Below are 14,921 nucleotides of genomic sequence, written 5' to 3'. Positions count from 1 at the left end.
TTTACTTAGATATTCCTTAGGTGTACGTTGAGTTTGTGAATATAGGAAAAGTGGATATCTTGCATTTAAAATACCAATGCCATTTTATGCCTTGCCAATGGTATGCCTTGCCAACATGTGATTTGCTCTCTAGGTGTAGCAACCATAGACTGGTCCCAGATCTGTTTGTGCTCTTACCAACTCCATTGCTCATTGTCAAAGCAAATATGTTTGGCATGATAATGAGTGACAAGGAATTGGCATGATAGCACAAAAAGACTGGCACTCAGGCTATGGAGACCACATAGAATTAGAATGAGTAGAATATATATATATATATATTTCTTCAGTCCATGGATTGTTTTAGTGGTCCACCCATTATGGCAACACAATAGTGCCTTGCATGTGTAGAATAGTTGGAGAGGCACAGAATCCTAACAGTATTTTCAGCAGAAGATTCCCAATGACAGAGCATAAAAAAGTATTGTTCCACCTCGACCACCCAGGAATTAAAGGTCATGAATTCCTCCAGGCAGTGAAATTCGTCCTCTCAGAAGAAAATCTTTGCCCTTCCAAGAGCTGCCTTTATCGTATGTTCTTTAAGAAAGACAAAAACAAAACCTGAAGACCATGTCCTACTGCAAATGTTTTTACACATTGGATTGGGGTTCTAATTACGGTGCAAAGCAACTGTATTGTCAAACCAAATTATTTTGGTAGTTTGTTCCAGCGCCTTTCCTGCCAAAATGGTCAAAATTCTGACCTGGCATACTCTTTCTTTTGAAGGTATGTCAGACAAGCTACGGGATCAGTGATTTGCTAATGAATGTAATTAACAGACCTGAGAAAAATTAGTTCCTTGAGTCCTGATCATGTGACCGAATATCACTCGAAGTCCCATTGCAGATTATCACAAAGTACTCTGCACTGTTAATTGTTTTTATGACACTTGTACCTGTCTTACCTGTACCAACATCCTCTGGAGTGGCATAGAAATAGTGTAGGGCAGGCCTACAATAGTAATTAGTACAATAATAAAGACCTGCGATAGACTACCAGCAGGAGCCAGGACATTGTCATGTTGTTGGATGGCGCTTTCTCTTGGTGTCCTGGATCAGTTGAAATGCCCCCGTCATCCTGTCATCTTGGCAGTATCAGAAGCAGAATGGGTAGAATTCAGACTTTTACCTCTTGACTGTGTGCTGCAGCTACTAGCTGACCACTCTGGCAGTTTTCTTCTGATTTGATGGTGCACCTGGAGTGCAGCCTGTAACTGAGTGTGGGGGAAATCCATAAAGTCATGAAAAATGTCTGCAGCCACAGTTAGGGCTGAGGTGTATGAGGAGGATGATGTATGGTGGTTAGAGATAGGGCTGAGGAGGATGATGTATGGTGGTGGCTGAGGAGGATGATGTATGGTGGTAGATGAGGAGGATGATGTGTGGTGGTGGATGAGGAGGATGATGTATGGTGGTGGATGAGGAGGATGATGTATGGTGGTTAGAGTTAGGGCTGAGGAGGATGATGTGTGGTGGTGGATGAGGAGGATGATGTATGGTGGTGGATGAGGAGGATGATGTGTGGTGGTTAGAGTTAGGGCTGAGGAGGATGATGTGTGGTGGTGGATGAGGAGGATGATGTGTGTTGGTGGAGGAGGAGGATGATGCATGGTGGTGGATGAGGAGGATGATGTATGGTGGTTAGAGTTAGGGCTGTGGAGGATGATGTGTGGTGGTGGATGAGGAGGAGGATGATGTGCTGGTGAATGAAGAGGATGATGTGTGCTGGTGGATGAGGAGGATGATGTATGGTGGTGGATGAGGAGGATGATGTATGGTGGTTAGAGTTAGGGCTGAGGAGGAGGATGTGTGGTGGTGGATGAGGAGGATGATGTATGGTGGTGGATGAGGAGGATGGTGTATGGTGGTGGATGAAGAGGATGATGTATGGTGGTGGATGAGGAGGATGATGTATGGTGGTGTTAGAGTAGCTTGTGAAACTCAGCTATGGTACATAATGGAGTTTTTGTTTGATAGAAGTGTGAATTTGGTATTTCCTGTGGTTTTATTGACCAAATAGTACGGTGAAGGGAAGAAAGGCGACATAGGAGGAGTGTGAGTTAGAAGGGCAAGAAGGAGAAATATTGCTGAGGAGGAGTATGCATGGCTTGTAAAGATCAAGGCCTGTATTCACAACACGTCTCAGAGTAGAAGTGCTGATCTAGGATGAAGTCCTCCCTGTCCATCCATATCATCTTATTCATTAAGATCTAAATGGCAACACTGATCCTACAGTAGATCAGCACACCTACTCTGAGACTATTTTTGAGTACAGGCCCATCTATAGTATAGAATGGTTATGAGAAGGAGAAGAAGTATTGGTATTATCCCCACAGTGCTGTTCCTAACAGCTTAGGTTTACTCACAGTCACAGCCCACAGATGTGGTTGTTATATATGGCCTGTCATTAACCTGTTGAATGGGAAAGTGTGGTCCTGGGATGAGTGGGCAGAGAGTTTGTGAGGAAGAGGCTTTGGTTGGACAGAGTTTAGAGGTATCATCCATCATTAGACCGAGGTTCCAATTCCACATTGGGAGAGTCTATTGATTCAACCAGGATAAAAGGGGTTCCTGTCAGTTCATGGTTGTTTTGTGTGGCCTCTCTAAGTGTGTAGGTTCCAGCACATTTGATTGTAACGTTGTCCAATCAATACTTTGCATGGAGACGGTGGCATGTTTTGAAGTAGTGAACTGGATAAGAGGTTTGGTGTCTAGCTCCTTTCCTTTTTGAGGAAATGAAACATTGAGCCGTTCTCAGTAACTCTAGCTAAATGAGGAGTGAACAGTATTGACTGGTGCTCAGGAGCTATTGATAATTAGACATTTCATTTTTCATTTTATTTAAGGCCCATTGCAGTCCAAATTCAGTTTGATGGAACTATTACAGTAAGGTACTTCATTATTATCCATAAAGGATTTGATGTTGAATAAAAATAGCTGCATTTTGCCTTTTTAATAAAAAAATGTTTCCAGTTTGGGCTTGAAATTCATTTTGGAAAGTGAATTTTGTGCAGCTAACCAGGCAGGCCAAGAGTCTTTGTGTTGAGAAAATGGATTTAATTTAGATAGCATCTGACTGGCTACTCACTAGCTTGTGATGAATAGGGCTGGTCAGTCCTTCCCCAAACCCACACTACAGCTTGCGAGCAACCTGAATTAAAAATACATCAAAATGTTCTGATTTGGTGTAGGATAAAGGAGAATGCATTTGCTTGCCTTATAGCACTACCCTCAGACCAAACTGACACATACCTCTTGGGTGAGCTACTGTCTGCCTTACCCCTTGGCATGCCTGCCAAATTTCGGGTCAAGGGTTGTGAACATATGTCCAATACGGCACCACCATTATAGCTAATGGACAGATAACCACCATTAGGCCCCATTATGGACCCTATTCGCATAGGACTTTTGGACTTACACCCTCACCCTGTTTAGAGTCCATTTTTGCTGCCACTTAGCCTCCGCCTCAAATGGATGCAATGGGAATGCAGTCCACACTATGATGTCCTGTCTAGTACTAGATCCTTCTCCTCCTCTATTTTGTTAACCTAAAGTGTGGTGTGCTACATGAATACAGTACATTGCTAGGGTAATGTCTATAAGAGTTAGCCATAAGGATAATGTCTATAAGAGTTAGCCATAAGGGTCATGTCTATAAGAGTTATCCATAAGGGTAATGTCTATAAGAATTAGCCATAACGGTAATGTCTATAAGAATTAGCCATAATGGTAACGTCTATAAGAATTAGCCATAACGCTAATGTCTATAAGAGTTAGCCATAAGGGTAATGTCTATAAGAGTTAGCCATAAGGGTAATGTCTATAAGAGTTAGCCATAAGGGTAATGCCTATAATAATTAGCCATAAGGGTAATTATGTGTAAAATTGTAACACAATTATCCTTAATGTTACACTATCGGTCAAAGGTTTTAGAACACCTACTCATTCAAGGGTTTTTCTTTATTTGTACTATTTTCTACATTGTAGAATAATAGTGAAGACATCAAAACTATGAAATAACACATATGGAATGATGTAGTAACCAAAAAAGTGTTAAACAAATTTGAGATTTGAGATTTTAGAATCTTCAAATAGCCACCCTTTGCCTTGATGACAGCTTTGCACACTCTTGGCATTCTCTCAACCAGCTTCATGAGGTAGTCACCTGGAATGCATTTCAATTAACAGGTGTGCCTTCTTAAAAGTTAATATGTGGAATGTCTTTTCTTCTTAATGAGTTTGAGCCAATCATTTGTGTTGTGACAAGGTAGGGGGGTATACAGAAGATAGCCCTATTTGTTAAAAGACCAAGTCCATATTATGGAAAGAACAGCTCAAATAAGCAAAGAGTAATGACTGTCCATCATTATTTTAAGACATGAAGGACGGTCAATATGGAACATTTCAAGAGGTGTTATGGTGTGGGGGTGCTTTGCTGGTGACACTGTCTGTGATATATCTAGAATTCAAGGCACACTTAACCATTATGGCTACCACAGCATTCTATAGCGATACGCCATCCCATCTGGTTTGGGCTTAGTGGGACTATCATTTGTTTTTCAACAGGACAATGACCCAATACACCTCCAGGCTGTGTAAGTGTGATTTGACCAAGAAGGAGAGTGATGGAGTGCTGCATCAGATGACCTGGCCTCCACAATCCCCCACCTCAACCAAATTGAGATGGTTTGAGATGAGTTGGACCGCAGAGTGAAGGAAAAGCAGCCAACAAGTGCTTAGCATATGTGGGAGCTCCTTCAAGACTGTTGGAAAAGCATTCCAGGTGAAGCTGGTTGAGAGAATGCCAAGAGTGTGCAAAGCTGTCATCAATGCAAAGGGTGGCTATTTGAAGAATCTCAAATATAAAATATATTTTGATTTGTTTAACACTTTTTTGGTTACTACATGATTCCATATGTGTTATTTCATTGTTTTAATGTCTTCACTATTATTCTACAATGTAGAAAATAGTCAAAATAAAGAAAAATCCTTGAATGAGTAGGTGTTCTAAAACTTTTGACCGGTAGTGAATATTCTCCGGAAATGTATTCAAATGTAAGAAATGTCCCTTGGGAGAAAGGAACTTTATTATAATATTTGAATGCGTAAGTAAGCCTTGTCCTAGGCTCCTGCCCTATGGGCCGTTCTGGCTATCTCCTGTTTCCGTAGCGTGAGGTAGCTTGATGTACAAGACAAATAGTGGTGCTTATATTTGTCCTGTTTCACTGCATGTACAAGTGGGTAATCTGTACAAGTGTGAGGTGTGAAATGGAAATGTGTTTTTTGTATATCCCACTTCCCCTGAGACACCCTCGGAGAGTGGGTTCACAGCCAGGGGATCAGACATTATTGACCGCGACCCCGGAGCAATTAGGGTTAAGTGCCTTGCTCAAGCGCAGATCGACAGATCTGGGATTCAAACTAGCAACCTTTTTGTTACTGGCCCAACACTCTAACCACTAGGCAACCTGCCGCCCAAGTACAACCCCTGGACAGGCTGCTTGTCTATCGCAGGGCTTTATTTGAATGTATGATCCTCCGATATTCTCCAATGTGGAAGAAAACCAATATCAGAGTGCAAATGTAACCCTATTCTTACTCTAATTAAGATGCTAAATTAGCTTATTAACCCAATCAATTTCTGGCAGCTGTTGTTCTATCAAGGCAAAGGGGAAATAGTATTTTTAATTCTAGGTGATCCCCTGGGTGTCCGAAGCATTTGGCTATATATAGAGGATGCAGTGTCCCCGCAAGCCTGCCAGCAAGTCATTGGGGTAGCAAGTCCTAAGAGTCTTCAGCTGTTCATGCCTGTAAAATGAATTTCCTGCTCAAGTGCAAATCTCAAGGACCATTAAGGGAGGAGAAATGTTACTCAGAGTGAGGTCCCGAAGTGATGTTATTTAATTTACCATTTTTATTTTATTTTTGGAATAGAATAGTCAACCAAGGAGTACATTTTTGTTCACAGTACATTCCTATTGGTAGCCTATTTTACAAGCTGGGTCCATTTCTCTCTTTAATTTACTCCTACTTACATTTTTTCTCCTTTGATGAATTATCCTTGCCTGGCATTACTCAACAAACAAATATGAACAAATGAGCCTGAGCGGTTTGATATGGGAAGCGAGGCATTGCATTGATTGCTTTTTCATGGCTATTGACAAAGGTCACCAATGCAGGGTTAATTGAATTCCCATCACTTGTTTCTCTCTATTGAATTACGCTTTGTTTGCCCATGCATTGTACAGTATGCTGGCGCTTCATTTGGTTATTGTCTAGCTTAATTTGACGCCGGTTTGATTATAATGGATAGAACACCCAAATTACAAATGAACTTCCTTTCATGGATAATTATCAAGATGGACAAGCTATAGATCCTGCGTGTCAGCAAACCCACAGTAGCATACTCCAAATTAGCATGCCCCCCCACATTAAGGTGACACACTTCTTCAAGGAAAGTAAAATAAAAGTGTAACAGGTCTCTTGTGGAGACCACGCTCAAATAAGATGCCCTGCTTGAGTAGGATTCTGATGAAGATTAAATAGTTTATACAATGTTTGACATTTCCTTTCTGTTTTTAGAGGAGAAATGGTGGAAATGAGTTTCAGTACTATTCTTTCCATAGAGGTATGGAGAGGGGGAGATAGGGAGCCTACCTTGTGTGCCAAACTGACTAGCATTACCCATCTGCCAACCAAGGACAGTGGAATGACAGCCTGTCTGGATAGTTCTCTTATCTCTAGAGAAGTAGCAACAGCAGCTGTAATTGACTTGAAATTGGGTTTGATGTTTTTAATCAGAACTGGACTTGAGTTGAATTGAACTGGTCGGCTATAAAGGGAGAGGGAATGGAAAACGCATTTAATTAGTGGAATTGACTATTAATTGGTTACTAATTATACATTATTTGGTCCATTGAGGTGGGCAAGTTAAATAATAAATGCCATGTTCATTCCAATTTTATGGGCCAACTACTATTACTCAATTACTAATTGTGTACAAATACTTCCCAAATATCCTGGGTATTATTAAGCCACTATCAAAAACAAGTAATCCAACATGTGCTTTATGTCTATGGCTCTCATCTCTGGCAGGAGCAGTTGCTTGGTTTGAAACCTGGCACAGAAACCCATGATATGTTAGTGCAACCTGTAGTTGTATCACCCAGGCATCTGTTGTGTTTCATTAAAATGCTATTAACGCCAGAAGGATTTCTTCCACAGTCTGTGGGGCACCTTTCACTGAGACTGCTGGGGTGACTTGGTGCTGAGCTCTAATGAATACACTGCTGCCTCTCTCCACTCTGTTGTGAACGTAAGGGCATGGGGTGGTGGGATGACGTGGCTATGGGTCAACAAACTGTGCAGACACCAAACATGATGCCCTAGATAAGCCCTTATGCCAGAACGCAACATAATTCACAATGCAAGCATGCCTTGCAATCACTGGTCTCTTTGAATGGTGAAGGGTGGTTTTTAGACTTTGTAAAACAGGCCTACAACTGAAGTTGAATCTATTTATAGTTGAAGGACAAACCGTTTTGACTAGTAGAGTGTCTTTATTATCCCAGATGGGTAATGTTCTTTATAGCTGTTAGTCAATAAAACTTGGTGGTAAGTATGTTTGCAAAAGTCAGAGCTCTTCACAGAGGAAGTAACCATGATGTCGTTTTCTCCATCTCTGCAAGGAAAGCGGTGGCAGAACTCGAGCTCCCCACCCACCGGCGGATGACGGCGGCGCGGGAGAAGGGTCGTCGACCGGCGATGCGCGGGCCGGCCTTCATGTTCAACGACCGCACCACCAGCATGACCGCCGAGGAAGAGCGCTTTCTGGACGCCGCAGAGTACGGCAACATCCCTGTGGTCCGCAAGATGCTTGAGGACTCCACCACGCTCAATGTCAACTGCGTGGACTACATGGGCCAGAACGCATTGCAGCTGGCGGTGGGCAACGAGCACCTGGAGGTGACGGAACTGCTCCTGCGGAGGGATAACCTGGCGCGCATCGGTGACGCCCTACTCCTGGCTATCTCGAAAGGCTACGTCAGGATCGTGGAAGCCATCTTGGCCCATCCGTCCTTCCAGGCCAGCGAGCGGCTGACACGGAGTCCGTGCGAGCTGCAGGACGATGACTTCTACTCGTACGATGAAGACGGCACGCGCTTCTCGCCCGACATCACCCCCATCATTCTGTCTGCGCACTGCCAGAAGTACGAGGTGGTGCACATGCTGCTGCTGAAGGGCGCGCGCATCGAGCGGCCGCACGACTACTTCTGCAAGTGCGCAGAATGTGCCGAGAAACAGGGCAAAGACTCTTTCAGCCACTCGCGCTCGCGCATCAATGCCTACCGGGGCCTGGCTAGCCCGGCTTACCTGTCGCTGTCTAGCGAGGACCCGGTGCTCACCGCACTGGAGCTCAGCAACGAACTGACCAAGTTGGCCAACATCGAGAAGGAGTTCAAGGTAGGACACTTATGAGCTACTCCACTCAGGGTTGCAAACTTTCTGAAATGTTCCCAAATGCGTAGGTTTTTCAGAAATCTATTTCTAAGAACTTCTCTGAATTCTTAGGTTTTACAGAAATCCTAGGAATTTGGGGAAATTTCACAGAATTTTGCAAACCTTCTCCTACTCTGAAGCTAATGCTCACTCACTGTTGGTTTGTTCTGCATTTAGTTTGAAGGCGTGACCATGTTTGATCATTTTGAATGCTTTGGAATTCTGACATGGCATAGTACTAACTAAATTGATGATTGTTATCAGGCAAAGTCATGTACAATAGCAATGTGTTGATTCTGCTTAATTAACAATTTCAGCCTCATGTTTTCATTTAAAACCAATGTTGTGTCATGTAATGAATGAATCTTCAACCTGTATTTGTGTTATGCTGCTGTCCCCACCAGGATAAAAAGAGCCATAAAAAAGAAACCACGCAGCACAATTGCTTCTCCCTGGTAAATATGTTTAACTACATAAATTCATTTACGTTGATTAAAAAAGTGCCTAACCTCACACTGGCTAATTACTTGTTGTTACTTCAAGGGTAGTCTGTCTTTTAGCATTTCTGGCTGACTGTCAGATTGTGCATTAAGTTGCTGTTTAGACACAGCCTGCAGATAAACTTTGTGACAGAGATGTGAATTCCCAGAGCTGTTAATGGGAGAGAGGGAAACCAGTGGTGTTTCAAAAAACATACCTGCCCTCTCCTTTAAGAATTACTGCTTAGATTTTTTAATTATTTATTTCATTTGTATTGATTGTAAAAATGAGTTCACTGAACCATATTGCCACAAAAGCTTGTTATTAAGTTACCCACATTTACTAGAGCGTTTCATGCTGTTAAACCATTTTGAGCTTGGTATGATGCAACAAGCTACACTGAATGTGTTTTTAAATGAACATTTTAGGAGAGGACGCTTGTTTGATCCTGTCTCGTAAATAAAAACTTTTTCAGGTTTGTCTGATACAACACTGAACACAGAAGAAACCAAAAAGCTATTTCTGTAGAGAACACATTAAATTGCTCTCAATATGGGCCCTCATACAGGGCTTATTATGTTTTGTCCTGATACCTGTTTTCTTCAATCTATTCTCTGAGTTGTCCTTTTGCATCCCTCTGTGAGAGATGCAGTGAGATGATGGAAGTATATCGGGACATGTTCTAGTGAATCAAAGGCAGTACATTTTTCACTGCCTCTTACCACATGGTGCAATGCTTCACTTGAGAGTTTGGACACAATGTTCAGTTATGAGTAACTGAAAATGTAGGGTTTGGGCTTGTCAAACACAGTATTTAAAAGTGTCTTTGAACAGATGGTTTATGACAATCCATCACAATTAGAAAGAATGAAGCACTAGACATGAACAAAGTGGCAGATGCATGCTGAGCAACGTTGTTCCTTGGAAATTAAATCCAGACTAAATACTCTCAGTATAAGGACAAACAATCACATTTAAAAGCAAAAGACAAGACTTTAGCTCAATGCATCTTTAATTGTGTTCTTAGAGCAAGGTTTAAACAACAATGTGATTGATTTTATTTCACTCCAAGCTAAATTTGTTCTATATTATTTCCATTTCAATAATGAATGTACTTTGCTAAACTTAAGTAAAAGTGGTGATTCTGGAGTTATTCAATATATACTGTAAGTATGACCATAGGTAAAATGGACAGGCTACAGCTTTTCAGTGTGCTATAAGGACAACGTCAGCTGTACCAAAAGCATTCAAGACTACTGTTTCTTCATGCGACTGCATGCATTTGAAATGTGTTGTCAATACTTATTACTGTTTATGTATAATTTGTGTAAACATTATACAAGTTGTGTCCCCTCATTGGCAAGACTGCTTCTTCTTGATATTAGAATTATACCAATTCAACATGCATGGCTTCTTCCTCCCTTGTAGCTTGAGTATATATTACATTTATGTTGGATTGCTTTCCAACAAGTAGAGTGATCTAAACTAGGGATGGTTGACCAGAAGTTCAATTAACAGCTTAAATATGATACCAAGTAATACTGAGGTCAGTATCGTGAATATCGACTGTATACTTACTGTAAATTTGGAGAAAATTATATTAAATACTTTTATAATACTGTGCTGAATACAGTCAATCTTGTCACCTGGCAAGTACAGTCATTTTATCAAAACACTGAGATGCCTTTTCACAAAGGACTATAGTATTAGAGGGCCCACAGGTTTGTTGGAGTTAATGTATGCCTTTTTGAGGAATGCTGAAATTACCAACATAACTGCATCCACAGGAATAAAATTGCAGATGCGCTCAGATAACAATTACATTACCTTACCTCCCCCTACAGTGACAGTAATCCTGTGAAAATAGGGCTTGGGTTAAAATACATTTCACATTGTAGGATTAACACCACATTTATATGAACATTTTAGTTTTGGGGGATTCATTTCCAAGCTATTGTAATCTTTATTATTATCCTGCCCAGTATTAAGATGTAAATGTATTTCAGATTTTCCTACTTAAGTAATAATACAATTGTATGTAATGTGGATATACAACACCGCTCTTGAGTTCAGCTGATGTCGAGGTCATTACACACAGATATCCCCATTGGGTCATCACTATTGAACCCATCACTTACTCAGAAATGCTAAAAGTGTTTTCAGAGAAAAATACGTTGTTTTTTCACTAATACTTTATATATTTTATAACAGAATGTTTGCTGAAGAAATATCACTAAGTTTATATTCTGTTCGTGTCACGTTACCTTTGTAAATGAGATTTACGCCGACGAGCTTGCCCTTCCCTGTCTACGGTAGCTGACTTGACACTAACCTGTGTTTTCTCTCTCTCTGTCCAGAATGACTATCGCAAGCTGTCTATGCAGTGTAAGGACTTTGTAGTGGGAGTGCTGGACCTCTGCCGGGATACAGAGGAAGTGGAAGCCATTTTGAATGGAGATGTTACTGCCGAGAAGGAGGCGGGACAGGGCCTTCGCTCTCTCCTGAGCAGGGTCAAACTGGCCATCAAGTACGAGGTGAAAAAGGTTAGTAGCTAACAGTTTCCTTTATCTATCCTCAGGCCTGGACCTGTCGTTGACTTCTCAATACTTCAACAGGGATGAACTCTTCCCATGTAAACTCTCTCTGACTGGTGATCTCTTATTGATTGAATGGTGAACATATCCAGGGTGTCCTGTAGAAGTGAAGCGAACAAAAAACTAGCCATTTGCTTGGAATCACATCACACCGCAACACCTTTATAGGGCTTCATTTTCTAGCTGCAAAACAGCACTGCAATTCTTTCTTATCTCTCTGATCTCTCAATCTTGTAAGTTATTTCTAGTATCTAGAATATACAGTAATTCATTCAAAACGATTCCCAGAACATGCCTCTTTACATCAAAGTGCCTCCATTGCTACGTGCCTGTGTACCAGACCTGCATCCCTCTTCTACCCATCTCCACCTGCCCTGCCTACAATATTCACCTGCCAAACATTCATCCTAGCAAAAAACAATCACCCCTTCCAACTCAACACGACTTCTTTTGTGACACTATCTACAGTATCCATCCATTTTGTGTCAACATTTTGGCACTACACTTTTTGCAACAGTCAGACATTTTCATTGCTTCAATTCTGGGTGCTTTTGTTTTTTGCCAGAACTACAATATGTTGTAGTGGAAACCACTGTGCTGTACCTCAAGGTTAAACTAATGACTAAACATAACCTTCCTGTTCAGAGTGTCTAGAAGTAACACAGCAATATGTCAACCAAGCTAAAATCAACATATTGAATGTATATGATTATAGTAGCAAGTAAATCCAGTGTATGACAGCACCGATTATCCAAAAGATACAATAAAAAATAAGTAATAAAGAACCAACGAAAAACACATGTAAAGTACCAGACAGCCAGCCAGTCACATGTATGTTATGTGTCAGCCAGACAGCCAGTCACATGTATGTTATGTGTCAGCCAGACAGCCAGCCAGTCACATGTATGTTATGTGCCAGTCAGACAGCCAGCCAGTCACATGTATGTTATGTGTCAGCCAGACAGCCAGCCAGTCACATGTATGTTATGTGTCAGCCAGACAGCCAGTCACATGTATGTTATGTGTCAGCCAGACAGCCAGTCACATGTATGTTATGTGTCAGCCAGACAGCCAGACACATGTATGTTATGTGTCAGCCAGACAGCCAGTCACATGTATGTTATGTGTCAGCCAGACAGCCAGCCAGTCACATGTATGTTATGTGCCAGTCAGCCAGCCAGCCAGTCACATGTATGTTATGTGTCAGCCAGCCATCCAGTCACATGTATGTTATGTGCCAGTCAGACAGCCAGCCAGTCACATGTATGTTATGTGTCAGCCAGCCAGCTTTCACATGTATGTTATGTGCCAGTCAGACAGCCAGTCAGTCACATGTATGTTATGTGTCAGCCAGACAGCCAGACAGTCACATGTATGTTATGTGCCAGTCAGCCAGCCAGCCAGTCACATGTATGTTATGTGCCAGTCAGACAGCCAGCCAGTCACATGTATGTTATGTGCCAGTCAGACAGCCAGCCAGTCACATGTATGTTATGTGCCAGTCAGCCAGCCAGCCAGTCACATGTATGTTATGTGTCAGCCAGCCAGCCAGCCAGTCACATGTATGTTATGTGCCAGTCAGACAGCCAGTCACATGTATGTTATGTGTCAGCCAGACAGCCAGTCACATGTATGTTATGTGTCAGCCAGACAGCCAGCCAGTCAACTTCTTAGTACAGTATTATTAATCATAGGACTGGGTGAGCTTTGCCTACTCGGTGGGATTTCCTGCGCTCAAGGTCGTCCGGTGATGTGATGTTAATCAAGTTAACAGTTACAGGGCATGGATAAAAGTGCAGTGCTCCCTGCATAAAGGGGCCATCATACACTGCAATTTTAAAAGATTAGATTTTGACAATAATTAAAACCTCACTAAAGCCTTCTTCTTGCCATAATGTGTGAGGTTCATTGAGGTGTAAATGCCTGATGGAATTGAAACCGACATTAATGTGATTGATTAATTGGCAGCTGTGGCCACAATGGTAAAGGATGTTGTCTCCTCCTCCACCATGGTAAAGGATGTTGTCTCCTCCTCCACCATGGTAAAGGAGGTTGTCTCCTCCTCCATGGTAAAGGATGTTGTCTCCTCCTCCACCATGGTAAAGGAGGTTGTCTCCTCCTCCATGGTAAAGGATGTTGTCTCCTCCTCCACCATGGTAAAGGATGTTGTCTCCTCCTCCACCATGGTAAAGGAGATTGTCTCCTCCTCCACCATGGTAAAGGATGTTGTCTCCTCCTCCACCATGGTAAAGGAGGTTGTCTCCTCCTCCACCATGGTAAAGGATGTTGTCTCCTCCTCCACCATGGTAAAGGAGGTTGTCTCCTCCTCCACCATGGTAAAGGATGTTGTCTCCTCCTCCATGGTAAAGGTTGTTGTCTCCTCCTCCTCCATGGTAAAGGATGTTGACTCCTCCTCCACGATGGTAAAGGATTTTGTCTCCTCCACCATGGTAAAGGAGATTGTCTCCTCCTTCATGTTAAAGGAGATTGTCTCCTCCTCCTCCATGGTAAAGGATTTTGTCTCCACCATGGTAAAGGATGTTGTCTCCTCCTCCACCATGGCAAAGGAGATTGTCTCCTCCTCCACCATGGTAAAGGATGTTGTTTCCTCCTCCACCATGGTAAGGGAGGTTGTCTCCTCCTCCACCATGGTAAAGGATGTTGTTTCCTCCTCCACCATGGCAAAGGAGATTGTCTCCTCCTCCACCATGGTAAAGGATGTTGTTTCCTCCTCCACCATGGTAAGGGAGGTTGTCTCCTCCTCCTCCATGGTAAAGGAGGTTGTCTCATCCTCCTCCATGGTAAAGGAGTTTGTCTCATCCTCCTCCATGGTAAAGGAGATTGTCTCCTCCTTCATGTTAAAGGAGGTTGTCTCCTCCATGTTAAAGGAGGTTGTCTCCTCCTCCTCCTCCATGGGAAAGGATGTTGTCTCCTCCTCCACCATGGTAAAGGATGTTGTCTCCTCCTCCACCATGGTAAAGGATGTCGTCTCCTTGCCACCAAGTGGTGGTTCAGATATCATGGTATGAAACTCAGAGGAGGCCTCAATCTGATTTGGCCCTGTACTGTTATTATAAAAAAAAGAAAAGGATAATAAAACATTAATACGGTTGAGTTTTTTTGTTGATATTATTGTTTTGTATCCTTTATTATACCAGAGAAGTCCCAATGAGATTTACATGTACTTTTCAAGTAAGCCTAGGGCCATATGTATCAAGTGTCTCAGAGTAAGAGTGCTGATCTGGGATCAGGACCCCATGTCCATGTAATCTTATTCAAAACTGACACTGAATCAGCACTCCTACTCTGA

General features: G+C 42.2%; 1 protein-coding gene across 1 annotated transcript in view; it reads left to right on the top strand.

Annotated features, from left to right (window-relative positions):
* LOC311107545 (short transient receptor potential channel 3-like) overlaps window positions 1-14,921 on the top strand; it is a gene marked incomplete at both ends in the record, with an annotated part of 70,023 nt that overhangs the window by 1,546 nt on the left and 53,556 nt on the right. Inside the window, 3 exons of the mRNA XM_084150052.1 lie at window positions 7,727-8,501; window positions 8,942-8,992; window positions 11,375-11,560. Coding sequence (XP_084006178.1) covers window positions 7,727-8,501; window positions 8,942-8,992; window positions 11,375-11,560 — 1,012 coding nt within the window. The remainder of the gene's footprint in view (window positions 1-7,726; window positions 8,502-8,941; window positions 8,993-11,374; window positions 11,561-14,921) is intronic.

This window comes from Coregonus lavaretus (genome assembly GCF_964263955.1).
Source record: "Coregonus lavaretus genome assembly, chromosome: 32".
NCBI classification, from domain to species: domain Eukaryota; kingdom Metazoa; phylum Chordata; class Actinopteri; order Salmoniformes; family Salmonidae; genus Coregonus; species Coregonus lavaretus.
The sequence above is the reverse complement of the archived record's forward strand: the minus strand, read 5'-3'. Positions and strand labels throughout refer to the sequence as shown.